The following is a 19,216-nucleotide window of genomic DNA, read 5'->3' as shown; positions in this document are numbered from 1 at the left end:
GGATGCGCTGGGATACATTGGGATGCACTGGGATGCGTTGGGATGCGTTGGGATCCATTGGGAAGCGTTGGGATGCGTTGGGTTGCATTGGGATGCGTTGGGATACATGGGGTTGCATTTGGATGCGCTGGGATACATTGGGATGCACTGGGATGCGTTGGGATGCGTTGGGATGCATTGGGATCCATTGGGACGCATTGGGACGCGTTGGGATACATGGGTATGCGTTAGGATGCATTGGGATGCGTCAGGATGCGTTGGGATGCGTCGGGACGCATTAGGATGCCTTATGCTCATCGCGCATGCGCGGAGTCTCCACCTCCCCCCTCCCTCCCTCCCCCCCCCCCCGCGTCCATCGGACTACAACTCCCATCGTCCCCTCCGCGGCGGCGCAGGCGCGCTGCGGGGCCGCTGTGCGCACGCGCGGGGGGGGGCGCACCCCGGAAGCGGCGCGGGGAAGGCGGAGCGGCCGCGCCCGGCACCTGCCCGGTGAGGCGGCTGCCTGATTGGCCGGCGCGGTAGTTAAGGGGGCGTGGCAGCAGGCGAGGGGCGGTGAGGGGCGCCGCGGGGCTTGGGCAAGGTGCGGTGAGGGCGAGGGCGAGGCCGGGGGCGGGGCGTGGGGGGCGTGTGCAAAGCATGGGGGGGCATTGGGGTCACCCCATGGGACCCACAGCGGGACCCACAGCCCCATAGAGGGTCCGTGCTGGTCCCACCAGCCCCATAGGGGCTTCATTCTGGTCCTTCCAGCCCCCTATTGGGTCCATTCTGTCCCACCAGCCACACAGGGGGTCCATTCTGGTCTCACGAGCCCCATAGCGGGTCCACAGTGGTCCCACCAGCTTCATATGGGTCCATACTGGTCCCACCAGCCCCATAGTGTGTCCATACTGGTCCCACCAGCCCCATACCTTGTCCATTCTCATGCCACCAGCCCCATATTGGGTCCATACTGGTCCCACAAGCTCTATAGCATGTCCGTTCTTTTCCCACCAGCCCCATAGGGGGTCCATATTGGTCCCACCAGCCCCATAGGGGGTCCTTACTGGCCCCATACCAGCCCCATCAACCTCATACTAGCCCCATACTGACCCCATCAGCCCCATACCAGCCCCATAGCGGCCCCAGCATCCTCGCTAACAGCGCTCTCCTCCCGGCAGCGCCGGCGCCGCGGCGGCTGCCCCAGCAGTGCCATGCAGCCCTGATGGAGCCCAACGCCTTCCCGCAGCTGCAGCTCTGGTGCCCGCGGCCCTTCGGCACCTACAGCCAGAACAAGCCATGCGCCGGCCCCGGCAGCGCCAAGAAACCCTTCAGCCCCTCCTGCCGCCACACCGAGAACACGCCGCCCCCCGGCACTGGCACCGGCACTGCAGAGCCTGCCGCCGCGGCACCGCCGGCACCGCCAACACCAGCGTCAGAGGAGGGCCGGGTGCTGCTGGACACGTGGTACGTCATCAAGCCCGGCAACACCAAGGAGAAGGTGGCTTTCTTTGTGGCGCACCAGTGCGGCGCCCGCGCCAGCACCATGAAGGTGAAGGGCAACTGGGGCAGCGGCAGCTCCAAAGCCAAGCGGCGCCGGCGCTGCCACGAGCCCGTCAAGGCCAAGGTGAGCGCGGCGGGCGCCGGCGAGGAGGCGGCTGAGGCGCCCGAGCTGGTGTCGGTGGCGGAGATGGTGGCGCTGGTGGAGCAGCGCGCGGCGCTGGCGCTGCAGAGCTTCCCCCCGGTGCTGCTGGAGGCGCCGGGTGGCGACGCCAAAGCGCCAAGCGCCGCCGACTGCAGCCGCGTGGCCGAGGCCGTCGCCCACTTCGAGTCGCGGCACCGCGATGGCGCCGCCAGGCCCAACGGCTTGTGCAGGCCTGGCGCTGAATGCACCGCGGCAGCGGCCCCGGCGGCGCCTGGCGAGGTCCGCATCGCCTTCCGCATTGCCAGCGGCCGCGAGCCCCGCGCCGGCCCCGCCGCCGGCCCCGATCCTGGCGGTGCCGCCCGGCCCGGCTGTGTGTTCGTGAGCGGCACCGGCACCGGCGGCCGCGCCAAGGACAAGATCACGTGCGACCTGTACCGGTTGATCAGTCCCTCCCGGGACGTGCTCCCCACCAACGTGGAGCTGCTCCTGGCCGCCGCCGGGCCCAAGGGCGATGGTGGGGACGGCGATGCCAGCACCGCGGTGCGCGGCGAGGGTGCGGCGTCACCGTCGGCCAAGGCAGACACGTGCGAGGGCTCGGCGGAGGCGGCGCCGGGGCGGGATTGTGCCGCCGGCTTTCACGTGGACGTGGTGGTGACTGGCGTCGTGGACCAGTGCGTGTTCTACGGCAAGGACAGCGCCAAGCAGGTGACAGAGGAGACGGTGAGGCTGCCGGCGGCGCCCAAGGACGAGCCCTCCCCGCCGCCGCCGCCGCCGCCGGGGCAGCTCTTCCTCTTCCCCATCGCCGACGAACCGGCGGCGGCGGCGGCACCGGACCCGGAGGCGGTGTCGGCGGCGGCCGACCCGTCGCTGTGCCGCTTGTACCGCCACGTGTCCCATGACTTCCTGGAGATCCGGTTCAAGATCCAGCGCCTGCTGGAGCCGCGGCAGTACATGCTGCTGCTGCCGGAGCACGTCATGGTGAAGATCTTCAGCTACCTGCCCACCCAGGCGCTGGCCGCCCTCAAGTGCTCCTGCCACTACTTCAAGTCCCTCATCGAGACCTTCGGCGTCCGCGCCACCGACTCGCGGTGGACCCGGGACCCGCTCTACCGCGACGACCCCTGCAAGCAGTGCCGCAAGCGCTACGAGAAGGGGGACGTGTCGCTGTGCCGCTGGCACCCCAAGCCCTACCACCACGACCTGCCCTACGGCCGCTCCTATTGGATGTGCTGCCGCCGGCCCGACAAGGAGGCGCCGGGCTGCCGCGTGGGGCTGCACGATAACCACTGGGTGCATCCGGCGCCGCGGCGTGACGATGGGAGGTGAAGGGGGAGGGGGGGGAATGGGGGGGTCCGGGGGAGGGCGGGGGGGCGAGGGGTTGGGGTGATGGAGGAGGAAGAAAAGAAAATGAAAACCAAAAAGAGCGATTTTGGTGTGGAAATGCCGGGGGGGGGGGCAGTTTGGCATGGGGGTGGGGATGCTGGTGCCACGAAGGATGCTGGCCCTGTGGTGATGACCCAAGGAGGATGCTGGCCCCATGGCAATGATCCTACAGAAGGTGCTGGACCCATGGAGGGTGCTGGCCCCATGGCAATGACCCCATGGAGGATGCTGGCCCCATGGCAATGATCCTACAGAAGGTGCTGGAACAATGGAGGGTCCTGGACCCATGGCAATGACCCTATGGAGGGTGCTGGTCCCATGGTGAGGACCCCATGGTGGATGCTGGCCTCATGGTAATGGCCTCATAGAGGGCGCTGGCCCCATGGCAGTGACCCTATGGAGGGTGCTGCCCCCATAGCAATGACCCTATGGAGGGTGCTGGCCCCTTAGCAATGATGCTATGGAGGGTGCTGGCACAGTGACGATCCTATGGAGGATGCTGGCCCCATAGCAATAACCCTATGGAGGATGCTGGCCCCATAGCAATAACCCTATGGAGGATGCTGGCCCCATAGCAATAACCCTATGGAGGGTGGTTGCCCCATAGCTATATCCCTATGAAGGATGCTGGCCCCATAGCAATAACCCTATGGAGGATGCTGGCCCCATAGCAATAACCCTATGGAGGATGCTGGCCCCATAGCAATAACCCTATGGAGGGTGCTGGCCCCTTAGCAATGATGCTATGGAGGGTGCTGGCACAATGACAATGATCCTATGGAGGATGCTGGCCCCATAGCAATAACCCTATGGAGGGTGGTTGCCCCATAGCTATATCCCTATGAAGGATGCAGGCCCCATAGCAATAACCCTATGGAGGATGCTGGCCCCATAGCAATAACCCTATGGAGGATGCTGGCCCCATAGCAATAACCCTATGGAGGGTGGTTGCCCCATAGCTATATCCCTATGAAGGATGTTGGCCCCATAGCAATAACCCTATGGAGGGTGGTTGCCCCATAGCTATATCCCTATGAAGGATGCTGGCCCCATAGCAATAACCCTATGGAGGGTGCTCGCCCCATAGCAATATCCCTATGGAGGATGCTGGCCCCATAGCAATAACCCTATGGAGGGTGCTCGCCCCATAGCAATATCCCTATGGAGGATGCTGGCCCCATAGCAATAACCCTATGGAGGATGCTGGCCCCATAGCAATAACCCTATGGGGGGTGGTTGCCCCATAGCTATATCCCTATGAAGGATGCTGGCCCCATAGCAATAACCCTATGGAGGGTGCTGGCCCCATAGCAGTGACCCCATGGAGGATGCTGGCCCCATAGCAATAACCCCATGGAGGATGCTGGCCCCATAGCAATGACCCTATGGAGGGTGCTGGCCCCATAGCAGTGACCCCATGGAGGATGCTGGCCCCATAGCAATAACACTATGGAGGGTGCCGGTGACATCATATCGGGGACACCCCGATCGTCACCGTGACGTCACACGTTGCCCATGACATCACACCGACGCCGCTCCGCCCAGGCTCCGGGCGCGCCGCTCGCGGACCAGAAGGGGGCGGGTCCGAGCCCTCCGCATCGCCCAATTCGCGGCGGCCGCGTCTCCCGCCGGCCCCGCCCCTCGCCATGCGGAAGGGCGCCGCAGGGTCCCGCCGCCCGCGGGCCGCGGGTTCGGGGCCCGGCCCGGTCCCGGTCCCGGTCCCGGTCGCGGTGGCCGCTGCCGGGCTCTGCCCCCGGCCCCGCCGCTGCCCACGGCCGCTGCTGCCGCTGCTGGCGCTGGCGGCCGCCGCCGGGCTCCTCTACAGCGCCTGGCCCCGGGGGGAGCGGGACCGCGGCCCGGTGAGCGGGGAGGGGGGGGGGCATCGGGACCCCACGGACCCCAACATCCCTGAGAACCCCCGAGCCCCAGACCCCATCATGGGGGCACCCAGACCCCCCCAGTGGCACCCAGATCTCCCCAATGGCACCCAGACCCCTCAGACCCCATCATGGGGGCACCCAGACCCCTCCAGTGGCACCCAGACCCCTCTAGACCCCATCATGAGGACACCCAAACCCCCCCAATGGCACCCAGACCCCTCTAGACCCCATCATGGGGGCGCCCAGATCCCCCCAGTGGCACCCAGACCCCCACAATGGCACCGAGACCCCTCTAGACCCCATCATGGGGGCACCCAGATCTCCCCAATGGACCCCAGACCCCCCAATGGCCCACAAATCCCCTCAGACCACATCATGGGGGCACCCAGACCCCTCCAATGGCACCCAGACCCCCACAGACCCCATTATAGGGGTACCCAGACCCCCTCAATGGCACCCAGACCCCCCCAGACCCCATCATGGGAGCACCCAGACCCCCCCGCACCCCGTTATAGGGGCACCCAAACCACCCCCTCCCCATTTGCCCCCGTTCCAGCTCCCCCCCTCCGTGCCCCCCCCCTCCTCGGACCGGTCCCTGCGGCAGCTCCTGGAGCGCTTGGATCCATCCCGGCTCCAGCGGCGCTTCCTGAGGCCCTTCCTGCGGGAGCGGGTGCCGGGGGGGCCGGGGAGCCGCGCCGTGCGCCAGGTAACACCCATTGACCTCCATTGATCCCCACTGATCCCCATTGACCCCCGTTGGGATCCACTGATCCCCGTTCATTGCCATTGACCCCTAATGGTCCTCATTAATCCCTATTGATCCCCATTGATCCCCCATTGATAGACATTGATCGCCATTGATTGCCATTGATACCCATTGATGCCCATTGATACCTCTTTATCCCCATTGACCCCATTGATCCCCATTGACATCCACTGATGATGATGTTGATCCCTATTTGTCCACCATTGACACCCATTGACCCCCATTGACCTCCAGTGACCCCACTGATCGCTATTGATCCCCCATTGACCCCCAATGATCCCCATTGATCCTCATTGACCTCCATTGACCCCCATTGACCCCTATTGCCCCCCATTGACCCCCATTGACCCCCACTGACCCCCCATGACCCCACTGATCCCCCTTGCCTAACGCCCCACAGCACATCACCGCCTGCCTGGAGGCGCTGGGCTGGCACGTGGAGCTCGACGCCTTCACCGCGGCCACGCCACGGGGCCCCGTCCCCTTCACCAACGTGGTGGCCACGGCGGCCCCCGGCGCCGCGCGGCGCCTGGCCCTCGCCTGCCACTACGACACCAAGGTGCTGCCGGCGGCCGCCCCCTTCGTGGGCGCCGTGGACTCGGCTGCGCCCTGCGCCGCCATCCTCGAGCTGGCAGCAGCGCTCGAGCGGCCCCTGCGCCGCGCCCGGGATGAGGTGGGCACCGGGAGGGGGCCCCATGGGGCAGAGTTGGGTCCCCTCGGGGTATAATGGGGTCCCTATGGGGTAGAATGGCGTCCCTATGGGTTGGAATAGGGTCCTTATGGGTTAGAATGGGGTCCCTATGGGCTGTAATGGGGTGCAATGGGTTATAAGGGGGTCTCTATGGGTGATAATGGGGTTCCTATGGGTTATAATGGGGCCCCTATGGGTTATAATGGGGTCTTTATGGGTTATAATGGGCTGAAATGGGACGTAATGTGGTTCCTATGGGTTATAATGGGGTGAAATGGGATATAATGTGTCCTTATGGGTTACAGTGGTGTCCCTATGCGTTATAATGGGGTGAAATGGGTTATAATGGGGTCCCTATGGGTTATAATGGGGTGAAATGGGGCATAATGGGGTGAAATGGGTTATAATGGGGTGAAATGGGCCATAATGAGGGTGAAATGGGCTATAGTGGGATTCCCATCTACCATATTGGGGATCCCATGTCCCACATCGCGTATCCCACATCCCGTATCCCCCATCCCATTATCCCATTATCCCCCATCCTGTTATCCCATTATCCCCCATCCCGTTATCCCATATCCCCCATCCCGTTATCCCGTATCCCCCATCCCGTTATCCCCCATCCCGTTATCCCGTATCCCCCATCCCGTTATCCCCCATCCCGTTATCCCCCATCCCGTTATCCCGTTATCCCCCATCCCGTTATCCCCTATTCCGTTATCCCGTTTTCCCCCATCTCGTTATCCCATTATCCCCCATCCCGTTATCCCGTTATCCCCCATCCCGTTATCCCGTATCACCCATCCCGTTATCCCCCATCCTGTTATCCCATTATCCCCCATCCCATTATCCCGTTATCCCCCATCCCGTTATCACGTTATCCCCCATCCCGTTATCCCATTATCCCCCATCCCATTGTCCCGTTATCCCCCATCCCGTTATCACGTTATCCCCCATCCCGTTATCACGTTATCCCCCATCCCGTTATCCCCCATCCCGTTATCTCATTATCCCCCATCCCATTGTCCCGTTATCCCCCATCCCGTTATCACGTTATCCCCCATCCCGTTATCCCCTATCCCGTTATCCCATTATCCCCCATCCCGTTATCCCGTATCCCCCATCCCGTTATCCCCCATCCCGTTATCCCCCATCCCGTTATCCCATTATCCCGTTGTTACCCTGCAGGGCGCCGAGGCCACGCTGCAGCTCCTCTTCCTGGATGGGGAGGAGGCCTTCGAGGCCTGGAGCGCCACCGATTCCCTGTACGGGGCCCGGCACCTGGCGGCGCGCATGGCAGCCACGCGGCACCGCGGCGGCCCCGGCACCCAGCTCAGCGCCATCGTGAGCCCGGGGTCCCTTTGGGCTTAGTGGGGTCCCTATGGGCACAGGGGGGTCCCTATGGGCACAGTGGGGTCCCTATAGGAACAGGGGAGTCCCTATGGGCACAGGGGGGTCCCTATGGGCACAGGGGGGTCCCTATGGGCACAGTGGGGTCCCTATAGGAACAGGGGAGTCCGTACGGGCACAAGGGGGGCCCCATGGCCATGCCAGTGTCACCGTGGCCATAGTGGTGTCCCCATGGTGCTGTTGGTGTCCCCATGGCCATAGTGGGGTCCCCATGCTGATGTCTCCGTGTTTTCATTGATGTCCCCATGCTCTCATTGCTGTCGCCATGTCCCCACTGATGTCCTCATTGACACCCCCATTGCTGTCCCCACTGCTGTCCCCATTGATGTCCCCATTGACATCCGCCATTAATGTCCCCATCGACATCTCCACTGATACACCCATTGCTGCCCCCATTGATGTCCCCATTGACATCCCCCATTAATGTCCCCATTGACATCCCCCATTAATGTCCCCGTTGACAACCCCATTGCTGCCCCCACTGATGCCCCATTGCTGCCCCCACTGATGCCCCACTGATGCCCCCACTGATGCCCCATTGCTGCCCCCACTGATGCCCCACTGATGCCCCCACTGATGCCCCATTGCTGTCCCCAGAGCCTGCTGGTGCTGCTGGACCTGTTGGGCGCTCGGGACCCCGCCATCCACAGCCACTTCCCAAGCACCCACCACTGGTTCCTGCGCCTCGTCCACATCGGTGCGCATCTGGGGGGGGCTGTGTGTGGGGTGAAGGACCTGGGGGGGGTGTGGGGCACGGGGGGGGGTCTCAGACCTCACATTCCCCCCTTCCCCCAGAGCAGCGGCTGCGGCGCCTGGGGCTGCTCCACGCCACCCCCCAGGACCCCCCCTTCTTCCGCCTCAGCCCGGCCCCGGGGCCTGTGGAGGACGATCACATCCCCTTCCTGCAGAGAGGTGCGCCTGGGTACCACATCCCACATCCCGTACCCAGTATCCTATATCCCATATTCTATATCCCATATCCTGTATCCCATATCCTGTATCTCATATCCTGTATCCCGTATCCTGTATCATATATTCCATACACCATATCCTGTATCCCATATCCTATATCCCATATCCCGTATCCCATATCTGATATCCCATATCCTATATCCCAGATCCTATATCCCGTATCCTATACCCCATATCCCATATCCTATATACCACATCCTATATCCCATACCCCATATTCTATATCACATATCCTATATCCCATATCTTATATCCCATATCCAATATCCCACATCCTATATCCCATATCCCATGTCCCACATCCTATATTCCATATCCCAATCCCATGTCCCATATCCCATATATCCCCTATATCCCATTCCCTCTATCCCCTATCCCATACCCCCTACCCCAAATACCCGGTTATCCCGTTGATGCCGCGCTGTGCCGCAGGGGTGCCGGTGCTGCACCTGATCCCGCTGCCCTTCCCGCCGGCCTGGCACACCCCCGACGACACGGAGCGGAACCTGCACCCGCCGACCCTGGTGGATCTCACCCGCATCCTGCTCGTCTTCGTGGCGGAATTCCTGCACCTCTGAGCCCCCCGCCCCTGCCCGGGAGCCGCATCCGGATCCCCCAAAAAACAGCACCAAAAAACGCCCCAAATCCCAAAAAATTCCCGGTTTATTGCTCGTACCGCCTGGGGGGGGGGGAGGGGCAGGAAGGGGGGTGGGGGAGGGGGGATCCCCCGTTTTGCCCCCCCTCCCCCCCACTTTGAGTCAATTCACCCCGTGAGGCCGGCCGGGAATACCGGGAATACCGGGAGCGGGATCCAGTGACGCCGTCACCGCGGGTAAGGCACCGGCGAAGCCAAATGGTGGGGGGGGGGGTCAGGGCAGGGGGGGTGGCGTCCATCCCCACAACCATGGGGGGGATCTGGGTGGGATCCGGTGGAATTCCGGTTGGGATGCGGATGAGTCCTGGTTGGGATGCAGCTGAGTCCTGGTTGGGATCTGGTGGAATTCCAGTTGGAAACCAGTTGGGATGTGGATGAGTCCTGGTTGGGATCCGGTTGGGATCCAGTTGGGATGCGGCTGAGTCCTTGTTGGGATCCGTTTGGGATCCAGTTGGGATGCGACTGAGTCCTGGTTGGGATCTGGCTGAATCCCGGTTGGGATCCAGTTGGGTTGCGGCTGAGTCCTGGTTGGGATCCGGTTGGGATCCAGTTGGGATGAGGCTGAGTCCTGGTTGGGATCCGGTTGGGATCCAGTTGGGATGCGGCTGAGTCCTTGTTGGGATCCGTTTGGGATCCAGTTGGGATGCGACTGAGTCCTGGTTGGGATCTGGCTGAATCCCGGTTGCGATCCAGTTGGGTTGCGGCTGAGTCCTGGTTGGGATCCGGTTGGGATCCAGTTGGGATGAGGCTGAGTCCTGGTTGGGATCCGGCTGGGATCCAGTTGGGATGCGGCTGAGTGCTGGTTGGGATCCGGTTGGGATCCAGTTGGGATGAGGCTGAGTCCTGGTTGAGATCTGGTTGAATCCCAGTTGGGATCCAGTTGGGATGCAGCTGAGTGCTGGTTGGGATCTGGTTGAATCCTGGTTGGGATCCAGTTGGGATGCGGCTGAGTGCTGGTTGGGATTTGGTTGAATCCCAGTTGGGATCCAGCTGAGTGCTGGTTGGGATCCAGTTGAATCCCGGTGGGGACCCAGTTGAGTCCTGGTTGGGATCCTGGTGTTTCACTTGGGATCCAGCTGAGTCCTGATTGGGATCCGGTTGGGATCTGGTTGAGGTTCAGTTGGGATCCGCTTGGGATCCAGTTGAGTCTTGATTAGGATCCGGTTGGGATCCAGTTGAGTCCCTACTGGGATCTGGTTGGGATCCGCTTGGGATCCCGTTGAGTTCCGCTTGGGATCCGCTTGGGATCCAATTGGCTTCACGGCAGAGCCAGCAGCGTGGGGCTGGATGGAGCCCATTGGGGGGGGGGTCCTGCCCTCTAGGTCCCATCCCGTCCCCCCCGGCTCCGGCTCCGTCATTCCCGGATGCTGGCGGAGTAGGAAAACTGCGGGAAGTGCGTCCGGTGCTCGCCCTCCGGGGAGCCCAGGGCATCGTCTGCGGGGAACAGCGAGGGGGTGAGGGGGGGGCACCCCCAGACCCCCCCAATGGGAGATCCCAGCACCCCAACCCCCCCCTGGGGGTCCCTGCACCTCAGTGCCCCCAATGGTGCCCAACAGAAGGTCCCAATGCCCCCAAACTGGGGGGGTCCCAGGACCCCCAGACCCCCCCAGTGGTGCCCAGTGGGGGGTCCCAGCACACCCCAAACACCCCCATGGCGGTCCCAGCACCCCAGTCCCCCACACTAGTGCCCAATGGGGGCTCCCAGCCCCTCATCAACGCCCCCATGGGGGTCCCTGCACCCCATAACTCCCCCCAATGGTGCCCAATGGGAGGACCCAGCACCCCCAAACCCATCATATGGAAGCTCCCAGCACCCCTAAACCCCCCCAGTGGTGCCCAATGGAAGCTCCCAGCCCCCCCAACCCCCCCCCATGGTGCCCAATGGAAGCTCCCAGCCCCCCCATGGTGCCCAATGGGAGGTCCCAGCCCCTGTGTGGGTCCCCCCCGCCCCGGGCCCCGCTCACAGCGGTCGGGGGGGGTGATGGTGATGGACTGCGCCGTGAACTCGTCATCGAAGTAGCGGGTGTCGACCTCGGACGTCACCTGCGGCTTGAAGGGGGGCACCAGCTGCGGGGGGGGGGGGCACCCATGAGTGCGGGGGGGCCCTTGGGTGCTGGGGGGTGGTGGGTCTCTTTGGGTGCTATGGGGCCCCCCTGGTTGCTATGGGGGGTTCGGGTCCTTCTGGGTGCTATGGGGGTTTTGGGGTCCCTTTGGGTTTTATGAAGGGGTTTGGGTCCCTCTGGGTGCTATGGGGGGTGTTGGGTCCCTCTGGGTGCTATGGGGGGTGTTGGGTCCCTCTGGGTGCTGTGGGGGGGGTTGGGTCCCTCTGGGTGCTATGGGGGGGGTTTGGTCCCTTTGGGTGCTATGGGAGGGTCTGGGTCCCTTTAGGAGCTGTGGAGGGGTTTGGGTCCCCCTGGGTGCTGGGGGGGGGGTTGTGTTTGGGGTCCCTTTGGGTGCTATAGGAGGGGGGTTTGGTGTCTCTGGGTGCTGGGGGGGGGTCAGGGTGCCCCCGGGGGCCTTCACCTTCCTCTGCACCACGTCCTGCCAGTTGATGGGCGCGAAGAAGCGGTGCTCCATCACCTCCTGCGCGTCCCTGGGCCCCCCCCCGAGCCTGCCCGGGGAACAGGACCGGGATCAGGATGGGGACCGGGATCAGGACCAGGATCAGGATTGGGATCAGGATTGGGATTGGGATCAGGACCAGGATTGGGATTGGGATTGGGATCAGACCCAGCATCAGAACTGGGATCAGGACTGGGATTGGAACCAGGAGCAGGATCAGGACTGGGACCAGGACTGGGATCAGGATCAGGACAAGGACTGGAATCAGGATCAAGCCCAGGACCAGGATGAGGACTGGGATCAGGACCCAGATCAGGACCAGGTTCAAGACCAGGAGCAGGACTGGGACCAGATCCAGGAATGGGATCAGGACCAGGACCAGGCTCAGAACCGGGATCAGGATCAGGACCAGGATTAGGACCATGATCAGGATCATGATCAGATCCAGGACCGTGATCAGGATCAAGACCAGGAGCGGGATCAGGACTGGGATCAGGACCAGGACCAGGATCAGGACCAGGACCGGGATGAGGACCGGGCTCAGGATCAGTCACCTCCCCCCCACCTCACCTCTGCTTGGGGTCCTTCTTGAGCAGCCCGGCCAGCAGGGCCCTGGCGTCGGGCGCGAGGCTGCGGGGGAAGCGGATCTCCTCGAGCAGGATGAGCTCGAAGAGGCGCTCGTGGTCCTGGTTGTAGAAGGGGAGGCGGCCGCAGAGCATCTCGTACATCACCACCCCCAGCCCCCACCAGTCCACGGCGCGCCCGTAGTCGTTGTCCTCCAGCACCTGCGGGGGGGCAGGATGAGGCCCCGGGGTGTTATCGCGACGGATACGGGCAGGGATGCGCTCGCTATGGGGTGTTGCTATGGATACGGGCTATGGGGTTGTTATCCCTATGGATACGGGCAGGGATGCGCTCTTTATGGGGGTGTTGCTATGGATACGGGCTGTGGGGTTGTTATCCCTATGGATACAGGCAGGGATACCCTCCCTATGGGATGGATGGAGGCAGGGATGTACTCGCTATGGGGGTGTTGCTATGGATACAGGCTATGGGGTTGTTATCATGATGGATACAGGCAGGGATGTGCTCGCTATGGGGGTGTTGCTATGGATACGGGCTATGGGGTTGTTATCATGATGGATACGGGCAGGGATGCGCTCACTATGGGGTTGTTATCCCTATGGATACGGGCAAGGATATGCTCTTTATGGGGGTGTTGCTATGGATACGGGCTGTGGGGTTGTTATCCCTATGGATACAGGCAGGGATACCCTCCCTATGGGATGGATAGAGGCTGGGATACCCTCCCTATGGGGGATGGATAGAGGCTGGGATACCCTCCCTATGGGGGTGTTATCACTATGGATACAGGCAGAGATGTGCTCGCTATGGGGGTGTTATCCCTATGGATACGGGCATGGATACCTCCGGCGCCAGGTACTCGGGGGTGCCACAAAAGGTCTTCATGGTGGCGCCGTCGCTGATGCCCTCCTTGCAGAGGCCGAAGTCGGTGATCTTGATGTGCCCGTCCTTGTCCAGCATCAGGTTTTCCAGCTGGAAAAGAAGGAATAGGGATGGAGCGGGAAGGATGCAGCCCCCACTGCACAAAGCTCAGGGAGGGAAGCAGAACCAGGATCAGGATTGGGACCAGGATCAGGATCTGGACTGGGGCCCAGATAGGGACCGGAATCAGGACTGGGACCAGGATCAGGATCAGGACTGAGAGAGGGACCGGGATCAGGATCAGGACCGGTACCGGGATCAGGATCGGTACCGGGATCAGGGTCAGGACCGGTACTGGGATCAGGACTGGAACCAGGGTAAGGAACAGGCCCAGTACCAGGACTGGGACCAGGATCAGGACCAGAATCAGGATTGGGACCAGGAACAGCATCGGGACAGGGATCGAAATTAGGATCAGGATCAAGACCAGGACCAGGATTGGGATCGGGATCAGACCCAGTACCAGGATCAGGATCAGATCCAGGACTGGGATCAGGATTGGGATCGGGACCAGGCGCAGGAGGGCCAAGGCAAGGGCTGAAGTGGCAGCGGTACCTTGATATCCCGGTACACCACATCCCGGGAATGGAGGTATTCCAAGGCCGAGACGATCTCGGCGCCGTAGAAGCGAGCCCGATCCTCGGTGAAGACGCGTTCCCTCGAGAGGTGGAAAAAGAGCTGGGAAAGGGCAGGGAAAACGGGAGAATCGGGATCAAGGAAGGCTTTAAAATGCTCCCCAATCCCTGTGGATGATGGGGAACGCTCCTGAAGGGAGACTTCAGGGATAAAGCGGGATACACTGGGATAAAGGGGGGCAGCTCCCACCTCGCCACCGTTGGCGTATTCCATGACGAAGCAGAGGCGGTCGTTGGTCTGGAAAGCGTATTTCAGGGCCTGGAAAAGGGGGATTTTAGGGAAGCTCCATAGGGATGGAGGGGCTGGGGCGGGGGGGGGCGGTGCTTACGGTGAGGAAGGGGTGCCGGGTGTTCTGCAGCACCCGGCTCTCGGTCACGGTGTGAGCCACTTCATCCTGGGAAGGGAGGTGCAGTCAGTGCCGGGATCCGCAGGGAACGCCGGGGTGATCCCGGTGCGGATCCACGCGGATCCCGGCCCCACCTTGGCGATGATGACCTCCTTCCGCAGGATCTTCATGGCATAGTAGCGCCCGGTGGCCTTTTCCCGCACCAGGATGACCTTCCCAAAGGTCCCTTTTCCCAGGAGCTTCAGGTAATCGAAGTCGTTCATGGTCTGGGAATGGGAAAAGCCCAGAATTCACGGATCCGGGATGGGAAAAGCCTGTAACAAAGCTTTATCCCGTGGACCGCTCCCATTCCCGACCCCGTTCCCACTCACAGCCTTGGCGCGGGATTTGCCCATGGCCACCTCCATCTCCTCGGCGCCGGGGCCGTCCATGGATCCGCACTTGTATCCCATGGGATCCACCTCTGGCTCCTGCTGCTTGAGGCTGTTGGCCACCGTCTGGATCGCGCGCATCCACTCCTCGCTAGGGGATGGGAAGAGGGATGAGATGAGGGAGCCTGGGGGGGGGTTGTTGGTTGCCCGCCCCGCTCCCCCACCTCCCCCCATCATTCCCATGGAAATGCAGCATTCCCGCACCGCTCCTCCGGGGTATCCACGTGGAACGTCCTCTCGATGACCGTTGTCCATTGCAAGCAGCGGATGACGAAGGTGTTGGGGCGCGGGCGCTCTGTCTTCATCAGCTGGCACTCTGCGTTCCAAGCAGGATGCTTTGGGAGCAAGGATCCGCATCCCAGATCCCAGCACCGGGGAGCAGGGCAGGAGGCCCCCATCCAGGGGGCTGCACGGTCCCTGCCCTCCCTTCTCCTCGTGTGTCCCATGGACCAGAGACCAACGTCCCCATAGAGCTGCCCTCAGGACCCCAGAGATGCTCCCAAGATGCTCAGTAGGGTCCCAACACCTCATGGACCACCAACACTGCATCCCCCATAGCCCAGCATCCCCCTTATGGGTACCAAGGATGCTCCCAACACCTCATGGACCACCAAGGCCACATCCCCCATAGCCCAACGTGTTCCCTATGGGTACCAAGGATGCTCCCAACACCTCATGGACCACCAAGGCCACATCCCCCATAGCCCAACGTGTTCCCTATGGGTACCAAGGATGCTCCCAACACCTCATGGACCACCAAGGCCACATCCCCCATAGCCCAACGTGTTCCCTATGGGTACCAAGGATGCTCCCAACACCTCATGGACCACCAAGGCCACAACCCCCATAGCCCAACGTGTCCCCTATGGGTACCAAGGATGCTCCAATGACCTCATGGACCACCAAGGCCACATCCCCCATAGCCCAACGTGTCCCCTTTGGGTACCAAGGATGCTCCCAACACCTCATGGACCACCAAGGCCACAGCCCCCATAGCCCAGCGTGTCCCCCCCAGCCCCACTGCCCCCCCTTTACCGGCCACAGAGAAGTTGTTGAGGGGGGGCAGCGCCTGCTCCGGGCTCTCCGGCCGCTCCTTGTATCCAATGAAGGAGCCGTCGCTCTTGAGCAGGAAGTAGCGGGGCCGCCACGTTTTGATGTATTCCCCTGGGAATTTGGGATGCGGGGATTTAGGATGGGGGAGGTTGGGATGCGGGAAGCTGGGATGGGAAGCACAGACACACACACACACCCCCCCCCCCATTGGTGCTGGTCTCACCTCGCTTGTGCAGCCACCCCTCCTTCACCACCAGCACCTCGGTCATGGCGGCGCCGGGGCTAAGGCTGGCCAGGACCTGCAGATGGGAATGGGAATGGGATGGGAATGGAATGGGAATGAGATGAGAATGGGAATGGGATGGGATGGGAGTGGGATGGGAATGGGATGGGAATGGGATGGGAGTGGGATGGGAATGGGATGGGAATGGGATGGGAGTGGGATGGGAATGGGATGGGAGTGGAATGGGAATGGGATGGGAGTAGGATGGGAGTGGAATGGGATGGGAATGGAATGGGATAAAAAGGATTCAGCCATTCCCATCCCTTGGGATATGGATCCCCCACTGAGTGACCCCAACACCCCGCAGCCATAGGGGGGAAGAAAGCACACCCCAAACCCCTTCAGCATGGCTCCATGGGGCCCCCAGAGCCTGCATGGGCCCTATAGAACACCCCCAGATCTTCCTGGGGCCCTATAGAGCCACCCCAGCACCTGCATGGACCCTACAGAACCACCCCATTGCATGCATGGGCCCTATAGAACCCCCCCATTGCCTGCATGGCCCTATAGAACACCCCCAGATCTTTCTGGGGCCCTATAGAGCCACCCCAGACCTGCATGGACCCTACAGAACCACCCCATTGCCTGCATGGCCCTATAGAACCCCTCCAGACCTGCATGGACCCTACAGAACCCCCCCATTGCCTGCATGGGCCCTATAGAACCCCCCCATACCCGCCTGGGGCCCTATAGAGCCCCCATAGCCCCCCCCATCGCAGCGCGTGGTTCGCTCCCCGCCGCATCCCCGACCCCGCGGCGGGCGAGTCCATTGCGAGGCCATAGGGAGGGGGGGGAAAGGGGTCAGAGCGCGGGCCCCCCCCTCCCCCCCCCGCGGAGGGGCGCGGGTGGTGCAGTCCCCATGGTGACCGCTGGGGGCGGGCGAGTCCATGGCGCTGGCGGGGGGGCTCGGGTCCTCACCTGTCATGGACGCCGCGGGCCCCGCCGGCTCCCGCCGCTCATCCCGGTGCAACGGCGCGTCGGGAGGCGGAAGCGGAAGAAGCGGAAGCGGAAACGGAAGCGGGCGGTGGCGGCGGGACACGGAACCGGAGGGGGGGGGACCGGACACGGAGATGGAACGACCCCGCTCGCCTCCAAGCGGCCGCGCTGCGCATGCGCCGACGGAAAGAACGCATGCGCGCGAAGAGCAGCCCCGCCCCTCGGCGCGCAGGCGCAGTGCTCATGAAAACACCTTTGAAGCATCGGATTTGCATCTAATTTGCATAAACAGAACTATTTCCACGCTTTATTGCCAAAAAAGGTCAAAAATGGGGGGGAAAAACCCCCACAGCACTCGGGTCACACACCCCCACCCCCCAAAAAGGGAAGGGAAACGCCCCCAAATTGGGCCAAAACTGGGCAAAAGCAAGAAACTGGGAATTTGGGTGGGAAACTACGGAAACTGGGGAATTTTGGTATGAAAAACGAACGGATCGGTGAATTTTTGCATTAAAACCAAGGGAATTGATGAACTTCACATTAAAAACAACGGAATTGGTGATTTTTTCCTACTAATAATTAGGAAATTGTGAGATTTTGTACTAAAATGGTGATTTTTTGCAGAAAAACGAAGGAATTGGTGAATTTTCATGTTAAAAATGAAGAAACTCATGAATTTTCATATTAACAGTGAAATTGGTGAATTTTTGTATTAAAAGTGAAGGAATTGGTGAATTTTCATGTTAAAAATAAAGGAATAGGTAAATTTCCGTGTTAAAACTGAAATTGGTGAATTTTTGTATTAAAAATGAAATAATCAGGAATTTTTGCATTAAAAATAAAAGAATTGAGGTTTTTTTGTTAAAAACAAGGGAATTGGTAAATTTGCCCATTGAAAATGAAGGAATTTAGGAATTTCATATGAAAACAAACAAATTGGTGAATTTTTATCAAAAAAATGATGGAATTGGTGAATTTTTGCATTAAACCCCAGGAACTGGTGAATTTTCCCATTAGAAATGAAGGAATGTTTTTTTTTTGGCATGAATACAAAGAACTCCCATTTTTCCCTAGGAAACCCTGGGAATTGGCGGATTTCTCATCCCAAACTTCCCAGCTTCGTTTTTGGGGAGAAAAAAGGCATTTTTTGGGGGGGGGTTGCAGCAGAACCAAAGAAACCAGGGAACTTTGGGGAAACAGAACTGGGGGAAAATAAATAAATGGAGGAAAAGCGCCCGGATTTGGGGGGGGAAAGGAGGAATCCCAGGGAAAGGCCCCGTCCGGTGGAGCCGGCGGGAATTAAGGCAGTTTTTTGGGGGGGTTTTGCTGGTTTTTGAGCCCCCCCCAGTGGTTTTTTTTTAAGGTTTTGGGGTGTTTTTCGGGAACGCCGCTCCAGACTCCATCCCAATGGATTCCATCCCCCCGGATCCATGCATCCAGGGAGAAAGCAAGCGGCAAGGGAAGGGAAAACCAAGGCAAGGCCAGGCTGGGCACGGAGGTCTCCGGGCGAGAATTCCTCAAAACGGGAAAAGAACGGGAATACCGGGGGGAACCCCAGGGTTGAGCGGCAGGGAGAGGATGGGGAGCGATGATTTGGCTGGATTTGCCCAGATTTGGGCAGGGAATCCCTTGGGAAGGGTTTTCCTCCTCCTCTTCCCTCCAGTTTTCCTATGGGATTAGTGTTTCCCGGTGGGATCAAGCCTTCCACTATGGGGTTAAGCCTTTCCCTGCGGGGTTAAGCCTTTCCCTATGGGATCAAGCCTTTCCCTATGGGATCAAACCTTTCCCTATGGAGTTAAGCCTTTTCCTATGGGATTAAGCCTTTCCCTATGGGATCAAGCCTTTCCCTATCGGATTAAGCCTTTCTCTACAGGATCAAGCCTTTCCCTGTGGGATTAAGCCTTTCCCTATGGGATTAAGCCTTTCCCTATGGGGTGAAGCCTTTCCCTATGGGATCAAGCCTTTCCCTATGGGATTAAGCCTTTCCCTGCGGAAAACCCCTCCTCCATAGGGCTCAACCCTTTCCCCATGGTGGGGGGGGGGGGGGGGCGATCCCATGGGATGGCGCTGCCCGGATCCCACGGA

General features: G+C 61.0%; 3 protein-coding genes across 4 annotated transcripts; 2 read left to right on the top strand and 1 right to left on the bottom strand.

Moving 5' to 3' along the window:
* The first annotated feature begins 302 nt into the window (after positions 1-302).
* Positions 303-2,947, top strand: FBXO46 (F-box protein 46). Its single transcript, XM_057414703.1, has 2 exons — positions 303-489; positions 1,158-2,947. The coding sequence occupies exons 1-2, from the start codon at positions 303-305 to the stop codon at positions 2,945-2,947; spliced, it is 1,977 nt and encodes a 658-aa protein (XP_057270686.1).
* A 1,703-nt stretch (positions 2,948-4,650) lies between these two features.
* Positions 4,651-9,301, top strand: LOC130602128 (glutaminyl-peptide cyclotransferase-like protein). Its single transcript, XM_057414705.1, has 7 exons — positions 4,651-4,895; positions 5,443-5,590; positions 6,051-6,323; positions 7,530-7,685; positions 8,349-8,448; positions 8,547-8,663; positions 9,156-9,301. Exons 1-7 carry the CDS (start codon positions 4,651-4,653, stop codon positions 9,299-9,301), a joined length of 1,185 nt encoding a protein of 394 aa, XP_057270688.1.
* A 1,405-nt stretch (positions 9,302-10,706) lies between these two features.
* Positions 10,707-17,174, bottom strand: AKT2 (AKT serine/threonine kinase 2). 2 transcript variants are annotated; one of them, XM_057414699.1, is made up of 14 exons: positions 17,114-17,174; positions 16,136-16,211; positions 15,895-16,023; positions 15,064-15,175; positions 14,800-14,950; positions 14,563-14,694; positions 14,411-14,476; positions 14,272-14,340; positions 14,002-14,124; positions 13,369-13,497; positions 12,511-12,725; positions 11,902-11,989; positions 11,343-11,445; positions 10,707-10,812 (listed from the first exon to the last, which is right to left on the bottom strand). In XM_057414699.1, the coding sequence occupies exons 2-14, from the start codon at positions 16,179-16,181 to the stop codon at positions 10,733-10,735; spliced, it is 1,443 nt and encodes a 480-aa protein (XP_057270682.1). In that variant the 5' UTR covers positions 16,182-16,211; positions 17,114-17,174; the 3' UTR covers positions 10,707-10,732. The 2 variants fall into 2 exon arrangements, with proteins under 2 accessions (XP_057270682.1, XP_057270683.1); XM_057414700.1 differs by lacking the exon at positions 14,411-14,476 and having other exon boundaries at positions 10,714-10,812.
* Between the last annotated feature and the right edge of the window lie 2,042 nt (positions 17,175-19,216).

Source organism: Pezoporus wallicus, unplaced genomic scaffold, assembly GCF_028554395.1.
Source record: "Pezoporus wallicus isolate ANWC-B61680 ecotype Strahan unplaced genomic scaffold, APGP_CSIRO_Pwel_v1 contig_14099, whole genome shotgun sequence".
Lineage (NCBI taxonomy): Eukaryota > Metazoa > Chordata > Aves > Psittaciformes > Psittacidae > Pezoporus > Pezoporus wallicus.
This window is presented reverse-complemented; position numbering and strand designations above follow the sequence as displayed.

Excerpts from the sequence above, each read along its gene's own strand:
- FBXO46 (XM_057414703.1), top strand. The coding sequence starts at position 303 with ATGCGCGGAGTCTCCACCTCCCCCCTCCCTCCCTCCCCCCCCCCCCGC. Across the intron at positions 490-1,157 it reads CCGCGCCCGGCACCTGCCCG|CGCCGGCGCCGCGGCGGCTG; the intron begins GTGAGGCGGCTG and ends TCCTCCCGGCAG.
- AKT2 (XM_057414699.1), bottom strand. The coding sequence starts at position 16,181 with ATGACCGAGGTGCTGGTGGTGAAGGAGGGGTGGCTGCACAAGCGAG. Across the intron at positions 14,477-14,562 it reads AGGAGGTCATCATCGCCAAG|GATGAAGTGGCTCACACCGT; the intron begins GTGGGGCCGGGA and ends CTCCCTTCCCAG. Across the intron at positions 11,990-12,510 it reads AAGAAGGACCCCAAGCAGAG|GCTCGGGGGGGGGCCCAGGG; the intron begins GTGAGGTGGGGG and ends TTCCCCGGGCAG.
- LOC130602128 (XM_057414705.1), top strand. The coding sequence starts at position 4,651 with ATGCGGAAGGGCGCCGCAGGGTCCCGCCGCCCGCGGGCCGCGGGTTCG. Across the intron at positions 4,896-5,442 it reads GGGGGGGGGCATCGGGACCC|CCCCCCCTCCGTGCCCCCCC; the intron begins CACGGACCCCAA and ends CCCGTTCCAGCT. Across the intron at positions 7,686-8,348 it reads GCACCCAGCTCAGCGCCATC|AGCCTGCTGGTGCTGCTGGA; the intron begins GTGAGCCCGGGG and ends TGCTGTCCCCAG.